At 34.7% G+C, this 20,879-nt stretch overlaps 4 protein-coding genes across 4 annotated transcripts; 2 read left to right on the top strand and 2 right to left on the bottom strand.

Annotated features, from left to right (window-relative positions):
* Positions 1–4,588: 4,588 nt before the first annotated feature.
* LOC123658333 (trafficking protein particle complex subunit 5) lies at positions 4,589–10,510 on the top strand. The gene is made up of 5 exons (XM_045593769.1): positions 4,589–4,888; positions 6,700–6,826; positions 7,147–7,230; positions 9,898–9,996; positions 10,350–10,510. Exons 1-5 carry the CDS (start codon positions 4,737–4,739, stop codon positions 10,446–10,448), a joined length of 561 nt encoding a protein of 186 aa, XP_045449725.1. The 5' UTR covers positions 4,589–4,736; the 3' UTR covers positions 10,449–10,510.
* A 170-nt stretch (positions 10,511–10,680) lies between these two features.
* LOC123658337 lies at positions 10,681–11,461 on the bottom strand. Its single transcript, XM_045593772.1, has 2 exons — positions 11,231–11,461; positions 10,681–11,153 (listed from the first exon to the last, which is right to left on the bottom strand). The coding sequence occupies exons 1-2, from the start codon at positions 11,366–11,368 to the stop codon at positions 10,941–10,943; spliced, it is 351 nt and encodes a 116-aa protein (XP_045449728.1). The 5' UTR covers positions 11,369–11,461; the 3' UTR covers positions 10,681–10,940.
* Positions 11,462–11,563: 102 nt separating this feature from the next.
* On the top strand, positions 11,564–13,071 carry LOC123658335 (40S ribosomal protein S13). Its single transcript, XM_045593771.1, has 3 exons — positions 11,564–11,679; positions 11,840–11,967; positions 12,741–13,071. Exons 1-3 carry the CDS (start codon positions 11,657–11,659, stop codon positions 13,043–13,045), a joined length of 456 nt encoding a protein of 151 aa, XP_045449727.1. The 5' UTR covers positions 11,564–11,656; the 3' UTR covers positions 13,046–13,071.
* A 6,924-nt stretch (positions 13,072–19,995) lies between these two features.
* Positions 19,996–20,853, bottom strand: LOC123658334 (TM2 domain-containing protein CG11103). Its single transcript, XM_045593770.1, has one exon. The coding sequence runs from the start codon at positions 20,652–20,654 to the stop codon at positions 20,112–20,114; it is 543 nt and encodes a 180-aa protein (XP_045449726.1). The 5' UTR covers positions 20,655–20,853; the 3' UTR covers positions 19,996–20,111.
* Between the last annotated feature and the right edge of the window lie 26 nt (positions 20,854–20,879).

Genomic DNA, 20,879 nt, shown 5'->3' with positions numbered 1-20,879 from the left:
AATGGTCAAAAGAACGAAGTAAATTTATTATCACACACAATTGATCTCTTACTACTCATTTTCGATTACGCGGATAAGTATATTTTGAATTTTAGTGAGTTGAGGCACAGCAATATCTGCTCAAAATTTCCGAAATGGTGTTATGGATTTTGTAGTTATACGTAGATAATACATATCTTTATCTAACGGAATTATTATTAAAAAAATGTGTGTGTACTTAATACTTATGTATGTTTTTTTCTGACGGTGTGCGCGCATCGTAAAAATTTACTCTCATCTGTAAACTCGCCAAAAGAAATATAACTTAAAAAAAATAATATATACATTTGTATTGCCACACACCAGGACCAGTCAAAATGACTGATGTACGTTTCTTGAAAAAATTTCACAATAAAATAACATTGGGATTGTTATAAGAATTAACGGGTACTTATATGTATATTCCGAGATTTTAACAAGACGTTTTTTTACCAGCAAATACCTTGTAACTACAACGAGAGCTATCAGTTTTGTTTCGAGCTTAATTCAAAACATGTCAGAAATTCTTAGTCCATACTATTTCCAAGCATAATCATTTACCTTCATCCCCATTGTGACATTAGAAAAGGTATTTCAATGTCCACATAAATATTAAAAAACCCTTGTAGAGTATGTGTATCGTTCAAGTAGGGCACAACAGAAAATATCTTGCTCAACATCTGTAGCAGTCCGAACAGGGAAGCACCTAAACCTTACAAAACATCAGAACCAACTAATACTGCTCTAAAATAGTATTCTTTTCCTATGGTGAGTAGAGTAGCCAGAGCTTCGCAGAAGATTCGGGATAGAGTCGTCATTGCACTCTCGGTATTTCTGGTGTTGCAGGCATCCATGTGCAATGGTGACCGATTACTCTCAGGTGTACAATACGCTTTTCTGCCACCCTACCGTAGAATAACAAGTAAGACTGTCACTTCTCTCCAGCACTAAATGAAGACGTGATTACTTGATTACTACGTGACATTATTTACATAGATTATGTGATACAATAAATTTCACAAGAAAAAATAGGTGATTCAACATTTTAGGCTCAGCATTTTAAGACAAATTTACTGAAAACAGTCGCAGTTGCTTCAATCCGGAAACCTATATTACCATGCACGAGCAACTCTTTAGAACGAAAGCTCTGGCCTGATTTCAAATTCCAGAAGGTGGCCACTTCTTCACCTTTTTCAACATTTTAGGTTTAGCTGGCATATACTATCCGCCAACCCGCATTGGAGCAACGTGGTGGATTAAGCTCTGATCCTTCTCCCACATGGGGAAAGAGGCCTATGCCCAGTAGTGGGATATTACAGGCTGAAGCGATTGGCATATACTACTAGACATTGTACAAAAATGTAACATCAGAAAATATCTCACGGATAGATTTTCCTCATCCATTAGCTTTGATTAACTAACTGTAAATAATTGAACATTTTAAATAAATAAAATAAATTTGTTGTTTGATGATAATTTATTTTTAAAGAAAAGAAAAACGACTTCAATTTACATCGACAAGTAATAAAATAAGAAGTTGAGATCATCATTAACGTAGTCGAAGTCAATTAAAACAGATTATTAGAATAATTCAAAAACTGCTAGTCAGACTTCGCTCCAATTTTCATGGGCCTACATAATAAGCATTAGCTTTCAAATAAAGAAAAAATGAACAAAATCGATATACCCGGCAAAAAGTTATGAGGTAACAGAGTAACACACATTAAAAAACTAAAATTTAAGGTAAAAATTTAAAGGTTAAAATTGGTAATTATAGACACTGCTGATAGAAGTGAAACTTTTAGTATTAAAATTTGAAAGTTCATAATGTTTGAATTAAAATGATTAACATCAATAATGTTAGTAACACGAACGCGGCCGCTGCGCGTGCTCCAGTCATGAGCATGTCGGCAAAGAGCAACACGGACGGGAGTAGCCATGTACAGGCGTTCCCCTCTGTCAAGGTATAAGGCCAAATGGCCATATGCAAACAATAAAACTAGTTGCCGCCGCACTGATCACTAGACTAAATCTAGTTGCGCGATTGAATCAACGTCCTTCAAAAAATGCCAAATTGTTCTGTTTTTTACTGCAAAAAAAGATCTGCCACATCAAATTTACTAAAACATGGCGTTACGTTTCATATGTAAGTATTTTTTAATCACATTATTACTTGTATACTTCTTTTAAACCTTTTTTAAACTTAAAAATTACAAATATTATCGTTCGTGTTGACTCGATTTGTTTAACAACACAGGCCGCTCGCCCGCATACAATATGCGGATCGGTCGAGCGACTGATCGGAGTCTATTTCCGAGAAGTCACTGTCGCCGAGCGATAGTGTTGTTACCGGTTTGTTTGTAGATGGTTATCGATAAAAATGGCAAAGGCAAAAGAGGAGACAGACATTTTTGAGATTTTGATTTATTTAAAATATTATATTGCTAGCTTTTTTTAATAAACATAGTTATATAATAAAATTGCATTAAATTAAATATAATACACGTATTATGAGTATTAATACATTTTACTAGAATTACTTAATGTGAACTTCCACCATAATGTTTTATATAAAAATTTGGCAGGTTTTCTAATAATCCAAATTTAAGGGATACATGGAAAAAAATGGTAATAACAGATTAACCTGGAAGCCCACAAAAAATAGTGTAATTTGTTCAGATCATATCAATACCGCTAACTTTTAAGTGTTGACGAACAATAGAAGGATTAGTCGAGGGCACCAAATCAACACTAACGCCACACTGTTTTTGTCCCGTAATTTTTATTTTTCTCATGTACAAGGTAATCAAGATATGGTTCACCTTAGCCATAGTAGTGAAATGAAGCTTAGATTTATCAACTTTGAAAATGAACAATGTCCATCCTTTCAGAGTCATCAACAAATCATTAAATCTAGCAGATGACAAGCTATCATCTTATGATGCCATTAGTGTTACGCTCCCTACTCCCGATTCGTTGACATCACCGTGTACATCATCAACTCCTCAAAATGTATGTTAACTTTAAATCGTTTGTTGTAGACTGGCATTGTTTGGCACAACAACGTTGCACCAAACGTATTGTGACATAATTATAATAGTTAGACATAGGCTGTCGCGACACTTTTTAACTGACTTCCAAAAAGGGGAGGTTCTCAATTCGACTGTATTTTTTTTATGTATGTTACTTCAGAACTTTTGACTGGGTGAACCGATTTTGATGATTTTAAATTTAACAGAAAGCTGATGTTTATCATGTGGTCGCGTTTAAATTTCATCGAGATCTGATAACAACTTTTTGAGTAACCTTTGATAACGCGTATATATTACGTATATTGTATTACTTGTCGATGTAATTGAAGTCAGTTTTGTTTTCGTTAGCGAGCAAATACAATTATTGTAGATAATGATGTGTTGTACAAAGTCTTACTACATTATATATTTCTATTATCATTAGTTTTTGCAGCGTACGCAATGTAAGGAATTTTTTAGGTTATTTTTTTATCCCTTGGGTTACATTATTGGAGTTTTAGTAAGGATCCCTAATATTTTTGAAAATATAGTATAACCTATGTCGCTCAAGGATTATGTAGCTTCTCAACGGTGAAATAATTTTTTGAATCGGTCCAGTAGTTTCGGAGCCTATTCAATGCTAACAAACAAACAATCAAATCTTTACTCTTTATAATCGTTTATTTCACATGAAGATGTTTGATTTGTAGTATATAATAAATTAAGCCTATTTTTATAATAACATCTTACCTTTGTATCACTTTAAAAACCTTATTTCCCTAACCGAGTACTTGAATTTATCGATAATGGATATCGACAGTTGTTACAACCATGGCTGTAAGAAACTTGTCAGTGTAGTTGCGGCGTGTCATTATACTGTAATGACACAGAATGTATCTATGTGTGTGTGAAAAATGTAAGTGTGATTTTAATTTAGTATGTGTGAGTTTCGTAGTGACAGACGATTATTTTTGTGTGGGAATTAGATAAAGTGTGCATGTGTGTAATTTCCCCCCGCAAAAAATGACAGACAATTTTGTATCGGTAGCAGACGCAATGGCTACTCCCCTCCGTGTTGCTCTTTAGCATGTCGGTGATGCGAACCCATAAGATTTTCCCCTACCAAAAAGTGATCAACGCAGCTAAAGAAGTTATCACTTTAAAAAAAAAACATACAGACGAATCGAGAACCTCCTTCTTTTTTTGACGTTGATTACAATGTCTTTAAATCCTTTTATCTATTAAAATTAGTCTTATTATTTTTATTTCAACTTTTTGAAAGAAAATATATTATACAATAATAGAAGCCTCAATATTAATTATTTCTCATACACCAGTCATTATGACTGATTTGGTAGAAATAGGTATATACCAAATGGCTGGTAAATTTAGTGTTAAAGTTTATCTTTTATTTTACATAATATATTGTGCTACAATATAATATGTAACATATAAGATAAATCCAAGATAAGCCTTAATAATTGTAGTTCTTGAATGAATGAATGAATTAATTGTGCAATCCTTGGTGCAATCGGATATAGGTACCTACTTAATCATGTTAAATGTCAACGTCAAGAAATATTGACAATGTAATCAAAAAGCAACAAATCGTATTTATTTCACTTTCATAAATAAAATTCTTTACATAAACTTTAACAAGCTTGCTTAAGTGTTTATTAGTGTATAAAAAGTATAAATAAAGCCATAATGTCGTCTAGTCGTTCTAAAACTTCGATTTTGGACAAGCCCTTAAGCAAAGGCAAAGGGGAGGTTTCCTTAGCTCTTTACGCGCTTTTATTTTCGGAAATCGTACAGTTCTGCCAGAATAGATCGCATTCTATTCATGAACTCCAAACAAAGTGAGTTGTTCTGTCTTCTGATTTAAAAATAAGTTATAGTTGAACATGCAATGATGAATAATATTATACATAATTTATAACAACATCCTCACATCATCATTACATAAAACGATAAAATATTATATATTACAATTGCTTCTCTATTTGACTGTATCATTCAGTTTAACAGCCTTTTATCTGGGCCATTTTAAGATGCATCCCTCTTGTTTTATAAACCAGAATTTATTTATCTGTCATGCTGTGCCTCTATTGATTGGCAACTATACAGGTTTGGGGATTAATAATAAATATTATTAATAAACGCTTCACACTCAACAGATCCCCCAGTAGGATTTTCTCCTGTGTTGGGTGTCCGGAAACACACAGTACACAAACATAACGCCCAGACCACGACTAACATCTATATGGTCAATATAAATGTCTGTCGTGAGCGGGAATCAACCCGTGACCGCCAGTGCAATCATCGTCGTCAAATTTCTTTCAATACGAGCAAATTTTCACTAAATGTGTATCTACCTTTCTCATTAACAGATGATATAAATTAAAAAATATATATATGTTGCAGTCAGAACTCTTAACCAGTCAAAAGTACTATTGACTAGCGAAATCAGTCAAAAGTACTTTTGACTGGACAAGTTGGTCAAAAGTGGTTTTGACTGAAAATTATTGGTTATTAGTACTTTTGACTGCAAATTCGCGGTTAAAAATACTTTTGACTGACGCTCTCCGTCAAAAGTAGTTTTAACTGCAAAAAAGCGTCAGTCAAAAGCACTATTAACTCGTTAGAAGTGAATAAATGTAGTCAAATGATCCTGATAAACCATAATAAAATTATGCCCGCGATCTTCTTGACTGCATGTCAATCAGATCGACTTGCCAGCGGCTTTTCATTTCAGTGTGCAGGATCGGTTTCTAAACCTGACCCATCCTTTTCTTGCTTTTCTTCCTTTGGCATACTTCGCACATTGATAAATATATATTAATCATTTCTTTTGTAACATTAGCGTACTTTTTTGCCGTTTCATTCTTAAGTCTATCGCGACCACCATGCCCTATAGAAATATGAGCAGCATCAGTAATGTCGTAGATTTAATCAGCCGGCAAAAATATTTGACAGGTTCCGTGTTTGTAACTAATTTTTTTATACCGCAAACTTCAATGTGTTAAAGCGTTGTAGTCTACTGTACTGTAATGGTGTTTCCTTTTCATTAAATTTCGCGTCTTCCACATCCATTGCAAACTTTTCAAATTTTTCTTTTGTCATCACATTGAAATGACTATCTTTCATATCTTCCATCGCTAAAATTCTTTGCAAAAAGCCTTCTTTCTTTTAGTTGTCACTCATTTTTGTTCTAATATCAGCACGTTCTCCACTAATAATGAGTAATATAAAAGTTTATATATGCGTTTGTCGTTATTTTTATCGATCACCTTAACTTTTTAAGAGTTTTGACTGATACAACCAGTCAAAACCACTTTTGACGGAATCATTTAGTCAAAAGTACTTTTAACCAGCTCCATTGGGCAAAAGTACTTTTAACTGTTATTTTAGTCAAAAGTATTATTGACTAAAGCAAACGGTCAAAAGTACTTTTGACTGATTTTGCTAGTCAATAGTGCTTTTGACTGGTTAAGAGTTTTGACTGCAACATATACAACTATTTGGTCTATTGATATTTTTCACTCACAAAACTATTTGGTACTTTAAGCTAATAGCAACTAAATATACAAAGAGTCTTTTATTAACTAAGTAAATAAAAAAATTACCAATGTAAAAAATTAAATTTATGACAATATTCATTCCTTTTAAGGTTGTCTGAAATGGGTTACGATGTTGGTACAAGACTCCTCGATCTTTACTTTGTGAGGGAGAGGAACAGCAAACGAGAAATAAAGTTACTGAATATGCTACTGTTTGTAAAATCTACTCTGTGGAAGGTAAAATAAAAAGTATTTAAGTGTATAATTTGTGTAAATTGATGTTTATATATTATGAAGTTTTAAAAAGTATGTTACACGACAATTATTTAACTTAATATAATTGTAAAAGCTTGTGAGGATAAACAGAACTTGTAACTTTTTTATACTAATCTATTTTTAGTTGTTATGTGTTATATTATGTGTTGTTATGAGTTATGTCAAGATCTAGAATTTTTATTTGTCCGTTCTTATTGACCCTTTATTCTGACTGGGTCAGAATTTATATGTATAAAACTGTAGGGCACATCTAGTTACTAAGTTTTATTATTTTATTCCAGGTATTGTTTGGAAAAGAAGCAGATAAGTTAGAACATGCTAATGATGATGAAAGAACGTATTATATAATTGAAAAAGATGCATTAGTAAGTACAATTATCTTATATAAATATTTCAAAAATTATTACAATAAGTATCGCAGATTGTGTCGTACCCTCACATATACAAACTTTTTATATTAGTAAGATATCAAAACTAATTTTTTTTTCAAAGGAATTTCTTATAGATGTCGACAATTCTGTATTTAACATTTCATTCCCTTTTTATATTTTACTACTTGTATATTACTTTTGATTTTATTATCCTTTAATAAAAAGTTACTGGAGATTTCATAGCAAAAGGATCTTGATATTGTTTCAGTATACCTACTAAATTGTTATTTGTAAAAGTTTCCATCTTATGGTTACCGGGAAGATATTGCTCTATGAAATAAGACCACTTTTCGTATTTATCTTGTTTCTGTAGTTTATTTATTTTTTTATTTTTTGGTATACAATAAGAATATATAATAATAACATATCTATAGTCACTGTTCCTTTAAAATAATTTACTGAGTGCCATGATCTGCATGATCTGTTGTGTGGTTACGGCAGTAAAGAATATGGCCACCCCTTCTCTTCCCCTGGGTGTCATAAGAGGCGTCTTTGGAACCTTGGAACTTAAAAAGCCGACGGATGGCAGAATAACTATCCAACTGCTGGCTTTGAAATACACAGGCCGAAGACGGAACAGCGTCTTCGATGCGACAAAGCCAGCCCCGCGGTCACCAACCCGCCTGCCCAGCGCGGTGACTGTGGGAACACACTCGAGTTATTAGGCCTATGTCCAGCAGTGGACTACGATAGGTTAAAGTGAAATGCTAAAAACTATTATAGTATAGTAGTACAATAGTATAACTTACTATGGGCAACACACATGAGTTCACGCCATTTTTGGAGCAAACTTGTGGAGGTCTATATTCAGCAGTGGACTGCGATGGGTTGAAGTGTCAAAATCAAAATTAAAAACAGCTTTATTCAAATATCCCCTTGAGCACTTTCGAATCGTCATTTTACAAATTAAAATTTTAAAAATAAATTATTATTTTTGTAAGGTTAAGCTAGTACCGATTCTGAATGTAGATTCTGCAGAGAAAAATCGGCAAGAAACTCTGCGTGTGTGTGTGTGCATATATTGATACTTGCTCGGGGTAGCAGTTTTTAGGGGATACAAAATCATAATTGTATAACAAAATATTATGTATTTAAGAGCCATTTCACAATTTTTCGTTCTGCAAGTTTAGGTAAATCTGGTGGCATCGCGCGAGTCGTACGAGCCGCTCGATCTTTGCGCTTCTTGGTATAGTATGACAACCACAAAACCATCTTGACCTTTTTGTAATGTTTAATAAAAATTAATAACTATGTTAAAAAATTAATAAATAAAAGCATGTGTAAGTACCAAGTTATCGAAACTAACAAACTAATATTGGAATAATAAAAGCACTGGCATTATGAGCCCGTGGATATATATTGTTATATATAAAAAAAAAAAACTATGTTATAAAATATTTTTTACATAATTAATTTGTTAAAAATTTCATGTATGTTCTATAATAACACTTAACAGTCAATTAATTAAAAAATAAATAAAAATTCAATTTTATGAAATAATTTTTTAAAAATTGATTTAGTTTTTTTAAATTTACAAATGAATCGAATATCTACGATATAAATAAAATAGCATTTTATTATGCTCTAGAAAATCTGAGTGTGAATGTGAGTTGCATAGTTATGGATGAAAGTAGACCATTAAATTTTGCCAGCTTTAATTTTTTTATAAACTCAATGACACCGACAAACTTAATTTTTAACAAATAACAAGACAAACATCACAATCTTTAAATGCCTATTTGTATTGATAATGTGAGAAAAAAAAATTAAATTATACATTTGTTTACAAAAATTATCATTATAATATTTTACAGTAATTTTCGCATATATTTTTTATATTTATGAAAGTATCAAATGCGATTTTTCACACTATAACAACAGTCGCTTGGCGCGTGTGAGCGAAAGAGACGGCTGCGCAGAATTTGAAGTAGACATTACCTCTAAAAGGCTGGCGCTCGACTGATTTGCTGGGTTTGATGCGTGGTATTATATACTATCTTTTTATTTGTAATACAAAATGTATTCAAAATAATTAAATATTTTAATTATTTTTTTATGTTCCTAAATGATGTAATTTTACTTTAGTATCGATAGTTCCTTAAAATTTCTTTGTTTTCTAAAAAAAATATTGCTTTTGAAATTGCAATAAAATTTCATCAAATAAATCATCATCAATCAAATAAAATTTTATTATGGATTAATGGAGATACAATTTTGTTTTAAGGTAGAGGTTATTGAAAAATAGGACTTCAAAATTACACATTTCGACCGTTTACCCAGGGACTTTTGTGAAATGGCTCTTAAGTTCTTTAAGTCTATCCAAAATTTAAAGAGTTTTATTAATTTTGTGACCAAGTTTAATAAAAAAAATATTTAAAAAAAATTACCAAAAAATAACCCCTCAAAATATTACCCTCCTTCTGCGGCAGTCGACTGAGAAATTCATAATCTGAGACAACTTTTTTTTTGTTGTTAAATCATGTTTTATAATGAGTGCATTATTATAATTAATGAATATTTATATAATTATAATTGCTATATTTATAATAATATGTTACATGAAAATGTTATATTTTTTAATAGAAATTTCAAAAATTTCAGGTTAACAAGTTCATAAGTGTACCCAAAGACAAGGGCTCTCTGAATTGTGCTTCGTTCAATGCTGGGATTATTGAAGCTGTTTTAACTAATGGTGGATTTGTATGTATTATAAATTAAATTTCTTAATCTATTTCTTTTATAATTAATAATTTTAAATATAAAAGTGTATTGTCTCACGAAAAAAGTTAGTTTTAACAACTTTGTTTTATCAGTATTACACGGTTTGATTTTTAAAAAATGTATGTATTTTGAGATCTACTTATTGAGGAATTTGAAATAAATATAATATATAATTAAAAAATATACAAATAATAATAATAATGAATGAATTAAGCTCTAATCATTCTTCTACGCGTAGAAAAAGGCCTAGAATGCGATGTTACACGCTGAATCAACAAAAAAATAATAATTTAGAAGTGTATTTTGTAATGTAATTCTTATTTCTGTTACAGCCAGCCAAAGTAACAGCCCATTGGCACAAAGGAACTACGTACATGGTTAAGTTCGAAGATTTTGTCATAACCAGGGACAAATGTTTAGATGACCGCTAATTAAAAATAAACTTTTAAGTAATTGTATAATAATAATAATAAATATTTTAATTTAAGTTAAACTTAATGTTTTTTTTTTTTTAATTTTAATGATATCTCTTTCTCAGCTTTGTCAAATGTGTTAAATGAATAATAATTATTAATGTTACTATTCTATAGCATTTTGTATTTGTTAGTATGTATTTATAAATTAAAGAAATTTAAATATGTAAAACAAATTAAAGATTCTTAATTAATGGGTATATTTTTTATTTATTTCATAAATTACTTATCTCTGTACATGGCTTTACGACTTTGAATCAAAAGTTTATTGCATTTACACATTCAAATTTTTTTATATTTAAAATATAATACGTCCAGTAACCAAAGTTTTGACAGCTTAAAATTTTGTCTAGTGCATTTTAGAGTAAAAAGTCTGGATAGTAAATAAATTACAAACATTAAAGATAATAAGCTATATTTCTAACCAAGCAGTGTTTTTGTTGAAAAAATTTAACAAAGCTTGAACAACCTATCTTTGTAGCGGAGTTCGCCAGATCTGATCTTCTGCTCACGGCCGTTACGTTCATTATAAATCAGGTACCCGTATGTAAACATAGGGATTATGATAGTGCAAATACCAAACAGAGCAGTTCTTCTATTCGGTTGAAAGAAATCAAACTGTGTTACTTTCATTGACACGAACCTTTGGTGACCTGCATCGAACTGAAATTAAATAAATTATTCACATACAAACAATAACAAAATATTTAAAATACAAAAATTACGTAATGAAAACCTACAACATATCCTGCTTCTGCTGCGTTTTTCCAGGGGTTCGTTCTCTGTTTTAAGAACTCCTGTCTCATCTCAGCACGCCTTGCGGCCTGCTTTTGTATAAGCTGGTATTCGGATTCTGATATTCCATATTTTTCAGCCATTTTTCGATATACTTCGCGACTTGACGACCATGTAATGTTTTCAGGTTACTTAGTGTCAATGTCATTCGATATTCAGTTTGACAAATCGTAGTATGTACCTATGTAATAAAAGAAAAACCATAGAGAATATGCGGATGCTTTATTTTTCCTTCTTATGGCAGCACTGGATCAGTGAATGTATGAACGGGAACATAGACAATTGAACAATACAGTATCTTCCGGTAACCATCTTTTCGTTTTCTCTTGTTGTCGTTGTCAGGTCGGCGAGTTTTTTAAAAAGCCGCAACAATGGGTCGTATGCACGCACCTGGGTAATTTTCACTAATTATATTGTGCAGAATATGTTCTATTTAATATATATTTGGTTCGACGTAAAAATCGTACTTAATCGCTCAAGTGACAGTCTAACCTCTTAGTCCGTTCGCGTGTACCACATGGCGTTCTCCAATAGTGTTTTATTTTGTGTTTCAGCAAGGGTATTTCCCAGTCGGCGTTGCCCTACCGCCGTAGTGTACCCACTTGGTTAAAACTGACCGCGGATGATGTCAAGGAGCAGATTTTCAAACTTGGCAAGAAAGGACTTACCCCATCCCAAATTGGTAAACACATTTTAAACTACTTTACTACTTCTTCTAAAGTCTAGTCACAACATAACGTTAACTTTCCAAATAAATTTTCAATCATAAATTTTGAATTTTGCCCTGCCTAGTAATAAATGTAATACTCACTCGAAACTGTGTTATATTTTATGTATTACTAACCTATTAAACTTATTGAAAAATCGCAGGTTACGTTTTGTAATAAAACAATGGTATAACATAATAAATGTCACAAAAAGGTTACACAAGAACTAAGACAGCTAAATGCCCCAACTTGTAATTCTATTTTATTAACACATAACAAAAGTGTTTTTCCTATCTTACAAATGTGACGCAATATTTTTAGAATAAATATTATACGAGTTAGAGCTTTACTGCAAGAAACACAATTTTTTACCCAAAAAGTGTAAACAAACTGAACTGAATTAGGCTGTAACGTTCCACTTCTGTGTAAATATGTGCATAGGAGGAGAGTTGTACCTTTATTACTATGCAACGTGGCAGATGTTAATGTGTTTGTTTAACATGAGGAACAATCTCTATCTATGATAACCAATGGAAGGTTTATATATTCTCCAAGACATGGTGGTCTGACTTTAACGAATACCTACACCCACAAGTTAGTACAAACAAATATTTACCTCAAACTATAATCAAATCCATGTCTGCCTGTGTTTTGGCAACTACACACCTCTACCCTTTAACAGTCGTCAGATATATAAATATATATATAGAATCTATTGCTTTATAAATACATTTTCAATGTTTTTCAGGTGTTATGCTCAGGGATTCCCATGGAGTTGCCCAAGTCAGATTTGTCACAGGTAAAAAGATTCTCCGTATCATGAAAGCTATGGGTCTTGCCCCTGATCTACCAGAGGACCTGTACTACCTGATTAAGAAGGCTGTCGCAATGAGGAAGCACTTGGAACGTAACAGGAAGGACAAGGACAGCAAATTCAGACTGATTCTTGTTGAGTCCAGAATCCACAGGCTGGCTCGTTACTACAAGACAAAGAGTGTGCTCCCTCCCAACTGGAAATATGAGTCGAGCACTGCCTCTGCTTTAGTGGCTTAAGTTTAAATAAACTATGTAAATTTCCATATTTTGTTTCATTTATATTATTAAACACTAGATGACCCATTGAACTTAGTTTTGCCTATTTTTTGTGAATATTTTGTTGTGCCTTGACAATAAACTCGAAAAAAACTTTTATAATAGATATAAAATTACATACATTTTGGTAGTAAATTTTAAGATTTTAATATGGAGTTGGATTTTTAGAACTAAAAGAGTGTAAATTATATTGTGTGAAATCATTTTACTGGTCTTAATTTTTCATTAAACTTAATTTATAAACAGTAAATAATTTTTTTCCACGTGAGTTAAACAAATTAAACTAATAAACATTTTTTACTATTTTTTTTCTTTTACTGGTTTATGAAACAGTTGTTTACGTTTACGCTAATCAGTATCAAATACTTATACATATCAAATACCTATATTTATGTATTAACTTTATAAATGATGGCGCAACTGTCAACTCTAAAAGCAAGCCTTTCTCAATCATAGGTACAGCACCTGATTGGACTATTTTAATGGATACGTATGACAAGCACTATAAAATCCCAGAGGAAATATGGGGGTTTCGTCATCCAGACCTGACATATTCCTCTTTTCTAGACGCATTAAACATGTAATACTAGTAGAGCTCACTGTACCGTGGGAAACCAACATTCCTAAAGACCACACAATAAAATTAAAAAAATATTACGATTTAACAAACGAACATAACAAAAATGGTTGCGTGGTTAATTTATACGCGGTAGAAGTAGGAGCGAGAGGTACCAGCAAAATCTGAAAGACCTTGGCATGTCGAGAACTGCAGTAAGTTCTATTTTAGAACTAGTGTCTAAGGGCTGCACTAACAGGTTCCTACCAAATTTGGCTAGGCAGGGCGGGAAACTCGAGGCAGTGAAGGTGGGCGTTGATGTGCATCTCAAAGGGGGCCTCCTTAAACCTACACCTAGGTCGCAAGTCTAGGGAACTGCACCGAATTTCTCCTTCTGCCAAACGATGGACCCGACACCCGCACAGTGAATCCATGGAATGCTAAGAAGTTTCTCTGAATTTTGAGATTTTTTTTGGAAAATTCTCACAATAATCTAATTATGAGGTGATCATCATCATCATCATCATTACAGCCTATACAGTCCACTGCTGGACATAGGCCTCCACAAGTTTACGCCAAAAATAACGTGAACTCATGTGTTTTGCCCACAGTCAACACACTGGGCAGGCGGGTTGATGACCACAGGGCTGGCTTTGTCGCACTGAAAACGCTGTTGCCCGTCATCGGCCGGTGTATTTCAAAGCCAGCAGCTACAAAAGATACACAGCTATATAACTGCTTTCAAATAGTATTGCATTCCTGCAGTGGCGTAGCGTGGTTGTCGGCCGCCCGGGGCGGAAAAAAATTTTGCCGCCCCCTTATTTAGGTATTTCAATTTAAAGTATACTAAAACTTACTTAGCTAAGTGGCTACAACATATAAATTTAGCCACTCCCTTTCATCCCGTGGGTGTCGTAAGAGGCGACTAAGGGATAAGAAAGTTCCAATAATAATAATAATAATAATAATGATAAAGCTTTGTTTAATTCCATACAGGCGACTAAGGGATAAGAAAGTTCCAATAATAATAATAATAATGATAAAGCTTTATTTAATTCCATACAAAATTCATCAATCAACCCCTATTTTTCCAACGCAATTTTTATTTTTTATTATGTTTAATAATTTCCTTTAATTATGATTTTTTTTTCTCAATTCAATTTGATCTCCTGCCTTCGCCGGTCGATAACTATCAATCGATCAGTTATCCCCGCTAGATGTTTACATTACATACATATTAGAATAAAGCCGGTCTCCTGTCTTATTCACTATACTGTTTTCGACCATTTTTTTTTTTTGGTTTTATTTGTGTATCGATCGTAGCAGTGGCTGTTATAAGTATTATTTTAATTTTTCTGTGCACTAAATAAAGCATACTTTCATTGTCTACAATGCTTTCGATTATAAGTAAATTCCCGCACACTTATATTATAGTAGATAGTTTATTGGCAAAACGTTTGCCGGGTCAGCTAGTTAGTAATATGAAATAGTAAAGTTCCAATACCACCGTGGAACTAGTGAAGCCGACTAATGGCGGGATAGCCATCCTACAGTTGGCTTTTAAATACACAACCGAAAACGGGCAGCAGCGTCTTCGGTGCGACAATGCTAGCCCTGCGGTCACCAACCCGCCTGCCCAGCGTGGTGACTATGGGCGAAAACCCCCATGAGTTCGCCGCAGAATTTTAGGCCCTCAGTTCCCGGCAGCCCCACTATTCCCGGCTACAGCAGCGGCCGCGGTAACGGTGGGGCGAGGGTGCTGAGAATCACCGGGTTACAGGAGGCTGCCACTCAAAACTACACGTACTACGTACCGGCTACGTATAATCGACCCATGTTACGGCTGGACCACCATAACCTTACCGAACTTGAAGTAAAACTGAGTCACATTAAGTGGAGCATACTGGGATTGTCTGAAGTTCAAAGAGAGAGTGAGGATACGACGATCCTGGACTCCGGGCACTTGTTCTACTTCTGTGAAGCTGATGGGCTTTCCCAAGGTGGCGTCGATTTTCTGGTCCACAAGACTCTCACTAACAACGTTGTGGAAGTCAGCAATGTGTCGACCCGGGTAGCTTACCTTGTACTTAAACTCACTGACAGGTACTCCCTAAAAGTGATACAGGTCTATGCACCGACCTCAGCACACTCTGACAATGAAGTCGAAGCCTTGTATGACGATATTACTAGGGCCATGCATGGGACTACTTTGGCCTTCTACAACGTTGTTATGGGAGACTTCAACGCTAAAGTGGGAATACAAGACACCGGGATCGGACCACACGGGTAGGGGCGCAGGAAACGCAGGGGGCAGATGCTCGTCAACTACTACGGTCAGAGGGGCTCTTCTTGATGAATTCAATTTTTTAAAAAGAAGCCCTAAAGGCGGTGGACATGACAAAGCCCGATAATGTGACGAGGAACGAGATAGCTTCATCATAGCGGATAAAAGGCATATTTTCAGAGAATTCTCCTTGGTTAATAACCACCGGCTAATGCGGGGCACTTTGAATATATGACTCCAAAAGAGCCTATGAAATCTACTCTCCGACCTACGCTGCCCCAAATACTATGTGGGTCCGAGCAGTTTCATTTGGAACTCCAAAACCGATTTGATTCGCTGGAAACTACTGGCAACATGGAAGAGATGACCGACAATGTGGTGAAGACGGTGCGTACACTAGGTCGTAGGCACTTTCCGCCGACGAAGTCAACGAAGCAGTCCAACTCTCTTCCGAAGCCTTGGATCTAATGTGGCGGAGGCGCGAGTTGCTCACTGCTCAGCAGCTTCGCCAGAATAGAGGGCTCTTTCCAAGAAGATACGAAAACTTTTACGCCGAGACCTCCACTACTCAAATACGAGAGAGGTTACTACTCTGACTGAGCAAAATAAGGATGATGTAGTTACGACTGAGCTATTTAAAGCCGCAGGGCGACCTGCCCTAAAAGTCTTGGTGAGACTCTTTAACGCCGTCAGCCACCGAGGTACCACGACGGAGGTGTGGTCCAGTAGTGTGGTGGTGCTGTTCTTTAAGACAGGCGACAAGTCTCTGTCAAAGAATTACACATCGATCTCACTTCTGAGCCACGTCTATAGCTGTTTTCGAGAGTTGTTACGAATCGTCTCGCCAGAAGATTCGACGAACTCTAACTACCGGAGTAGGCTGGGTTTCGAAATGGCTACAGCACTGTAGACCACATCCATACTGTTCGGTAGATTATACAAAAGACAGAAGAATATAATCAGCCGCTGTGTATGGCATTTGTGGACTACGAAAAAGCCTTTGACTCTTTCGAAACCTTGACTGTCCTGGATTCTCTGCAGAAATGTCATATCGACTGGCGATATATCGAGGTACTGAGATGTATGTACGAGGCGGCGACGATGATCGTTTATATCCAGGATCAGAGAACAAGACCTTTTCCTCCGGCATGGGTTAAGAGAGGACGATGTAATATTTATATATTTATTTATAGAACACCAACAAAGTATACACCATATTTCAAGTACATATAAAATAAGAGTAGAGTCTGAGTGTAACTTTAATTATAGGTGATAACTACATTAAACTTGACTAACATACACTAATAACATACATAAATAACATACATATGGCAAGAACTTAAGATAATTTTATACAATTAAATTAACTACAACAAAAGATTAAAACAAAAGAAATTAAAGAATCGAAGAGAAATAAGTTGTAAAAATACTAAAAACTGATCATTTTGCTGATAAAAACAATTTAATCATTATTTAAAATTTGTCTCGTTAAAAATATCTATGTCCAGATTTTTTGAAATAATGCTGTAGGATCTCATCATCCTATTAAAGGTGCCTGATAAGCTGATAATAGCATTCGTTTATTTACACGTAGACATTTAGTAGGTGCCGATAAGCAAACAGAACTGAGCAAAGAGGACAATCCAGTACACTATTAATTAGTTTATGCAGAAACAGGTTGTCAAGCAAGCAAAGTGACTCAATCTATCGCGATAATGCGGAATTTTATTAGCTAAGCCAAATTTAAAAGTAAGGTGCCACATAAATCGCTTCTGAATGCGTTCCAATCTAGAAATATAAATATTGTAAAAAGGGTTCCAAACAACGCTACAGTATTCGAGCCCACTGCGAACTAATGCGTTATATAAAGCTATAGTAGTTCGGGGGTTGGTGAACTCGCTACTATTCCACTTTATAATTTCCTAATTCTTGAAACCATACACACATATTCCTTCGATATGATTATTAAATCGTAATGCACTATCTAGCATTACACCCAAGTCGCGAATAGTATGTACCGTTTTCAAAGTGTACTGATTCAAACTGTATTCCCTTTGACTCACTAATTTATGTCTGGTAAAGCACATGACATGACACTTTTTATGGTTTAGACTCATCAAAATATCACCGAAACTGTTTACCACTGCGCTGGAGTATGTCTTCAAGACCTTGGACTGGGCGGACGTTATCAAAGTCAACGACGGATACATCTCTCACCCTCTTTTGTCGAAGATATCGTCATGTTTGCGGAGATGTTGGGTAAGCTAGGCCAAATACTCACCGGTCTAAACGAGTCCTCCTGACGGGTCGGTCTCGGTACGAACTTGGACAAAACGAAAGTTATGTTTAACAACCAAGTCATACCGAGACTGATATGGTCTTTGTTACCCTTCTCGAAGCTGTTCAGTATTATATTTACCTAGGCCATACTATCCAACTAGGCCGCAACAACTTCGAGGAGCCCGATAGAAGGATTCGATTAGTCTGGCTGGCGTTTGGCAGGCTTCGTCGAGTCTTCACTTCGAAGATTTCGCAATGCTTGAAGACAAAAGTTTTCGAGCAATGCGTCCTGCCTGTGTTAACATACGGAGCCGAGACGTGGACACTGACGAAGGGACTGGTCCACAAGCTTAAAGTCACTCAACGTGCAATGCTATGCTTGGGATTTCTCTCAAAGATAGGATTAGAAATGAGATTATCCGCGAGAGAACAAAAGTAACCGACATAGCCCACAGAATTAGCAAGTTGAAGTGGCAGTAAGCTGGTCATCTGTGTCGCAGGACCGATTGCCGTTGGAGCAGGCGGATTCTAGAGTAAAGACCGCGTCTTGGTGAACGCAGTGTAGGACGTCCTCCGGCCCGTTGGACTGACGATCTACGTAAGATTACCGGTTTGGGCTGGATGAGGATTGCGGAAAACCGGGATGCGGATATGGCGCGAACTTGGGGAGGCCTATGTCCATAATATATCATTAAAAGAAAGGGATTCCCCGACTTCGCCTCAAAATAAGTAATGAAAAATTCCGTGCTCCTTTCAATCGGTCCGAAGTTTTAGTTGCGATAAAAATAATATAAAATGACTAGCGACCCCTGGTTATTAACATAATAACAACAACATTCAAATATGCGTCGTAAGATTACACGTTGTTACAGAATGCGTTGAAGAAATAAAGGTTCACTGCTCGTTCCCCGTAGGTGATAGCGTGATATTATGTAGCCTATATGTTGACCCGACTTCTTAATAATATTCGTGCCAAATTTGAAGTAAATCCATGCAGTACTTTTTGAGTTTATCCCGGACATACATACAGACAAACAGACAAAAATATTTAATGTACAGTTTTGTCTTTTCTACAATTTTATTATATGTATAGATTCAACTATTTACTTATTGTTTTTATTATTTAAGTGTTGTTCAATTTTGCCGCCCCCTAAAAAGTGCCGCCCGGGGCGGGCCGCCCCCCCCGCCCCCACTACGCTACGCCACTGCATTCCTGTGGTTAGGTAGCCAGAGCTGAAGCTCTCTGTCCTGAAAGGCGGGGTAAGGTTTTAGGGTCAGCAAACATGCTTGCAATACTCCTGGTGTTGCAGGTGTCCATTGACTACTATATCCGCTTACCATCAGGTAGACTGTAGGCTTAGAAAGCCACCATTGCAGTTAACAAATAAAAAAGTTATTGTCAAAATGTTGGTTAAAAATTGATAACAAAAAATACTTTTAATGATGTGATGACCAGTAAGCTTAATTTTACGTAAATTGGATGGCTAGGATGGGAAAATACTTATTACTCTATTTTTTTGTATGCAATAATTTAAGTAGCCCAAGAGACAAGATGTACCTGCTTTGGGATCTAATAATTATATTTTGAAGTTTGTTTAACTTCAAACAGGCATTGGAAGGGTAGTTGCTGATTCACAAGAGTGACGTTCAATAATTTACAGTAAAGACTATTATTAAAAAATAAAGTTAATAGACTAGAAACTGTATAGTTCACATTGCTTTACTCAAGTGATTTACTATCTTTACAGTTTGTCATTAGTATTGTTTATAAATAAATAAATAAAAGAATGTTTTTATATTTTTTATTTTACAAAATAAATAATTAATACTTAACATTGATAATTTAGAAACAAGACATCTGTTTATAAAATTTACATTATTTCTGTATGTACATTGCATTACAGTTTTTACACATAAGGATTCCAGTTACTTCCATCTTCTGGATGTAAATTATTTGTAATCAATAAAACTACATCCACAATCCACCAAATTCCCAATCCTCCTAGAGTGAGAAGCTTGCCTACAGCTGTGCCCGTCTGCCCGAGACAAAAACGATCCATACCTAAGAAACCTAACAAAATACTGTAAATAAGAGTTGTAGTAAAATAGTGTCCAGAATATCGCACACACGGAAAGCCGTCTCTTAGAAAACTCCGATTTCCATAGCACTCGATACCATCTAGCGCTTTGCACTGCACTTTTGTCTTTTCAACTTCCTCGTAACGAACGCCACCGAATTTAACGCAACCATGTTTGACCGCTTTTTTCGCTGTTTCGTTACCCTTGTGATCAACTGGTTCATCGCATTCTAGGAATTCCATTGGTAAGAAATTGCATTTTACAAGTGGTCCTAAAGGACGATAAGGTTCTTTATAATATGGATCACTTTCAGAAGTTGAGACTTGTACAAATGCAAGTATAATTGCTATTGAAGTCCAAAACAAATCCATTACGTTTTCATCTGCTTCAAAATGTGTTTAATAAGAGATCAATGGAACATAGTTTATTCATTATAGAAATATGATATAGTTCTCACTGTGCTTATTGCTTTATTTTATTAGATTTTTAAAGGAAAATATAGGTTTTACTTTCAAGTTTCACTCAATAACAATGTGTCTTGACAATGTCTGGATCGAAATGTCATTTTTGCAACAGAATCCAGTAAAATTGAATGT

This window comes from Melitaea cinxia, chromosome 12 (genome assembly GCF_905220565.1).
Source record: "Melitaea cinxia chromosome 12, ilMelCinx1.1, whole genome shotgun sequence".
Lineage (NCBI taxonomy): Eukaryota > Metazoa > Arthropoda > Insecta > Lepidoptera > Nymphalidae > Melitaea > Melitaea cinxia.
The sequence above is the reverse complement of the archived record's forward strand: the minus strand, read 5'-3'. Positions and strand labels throughout refer to the sequence as shown.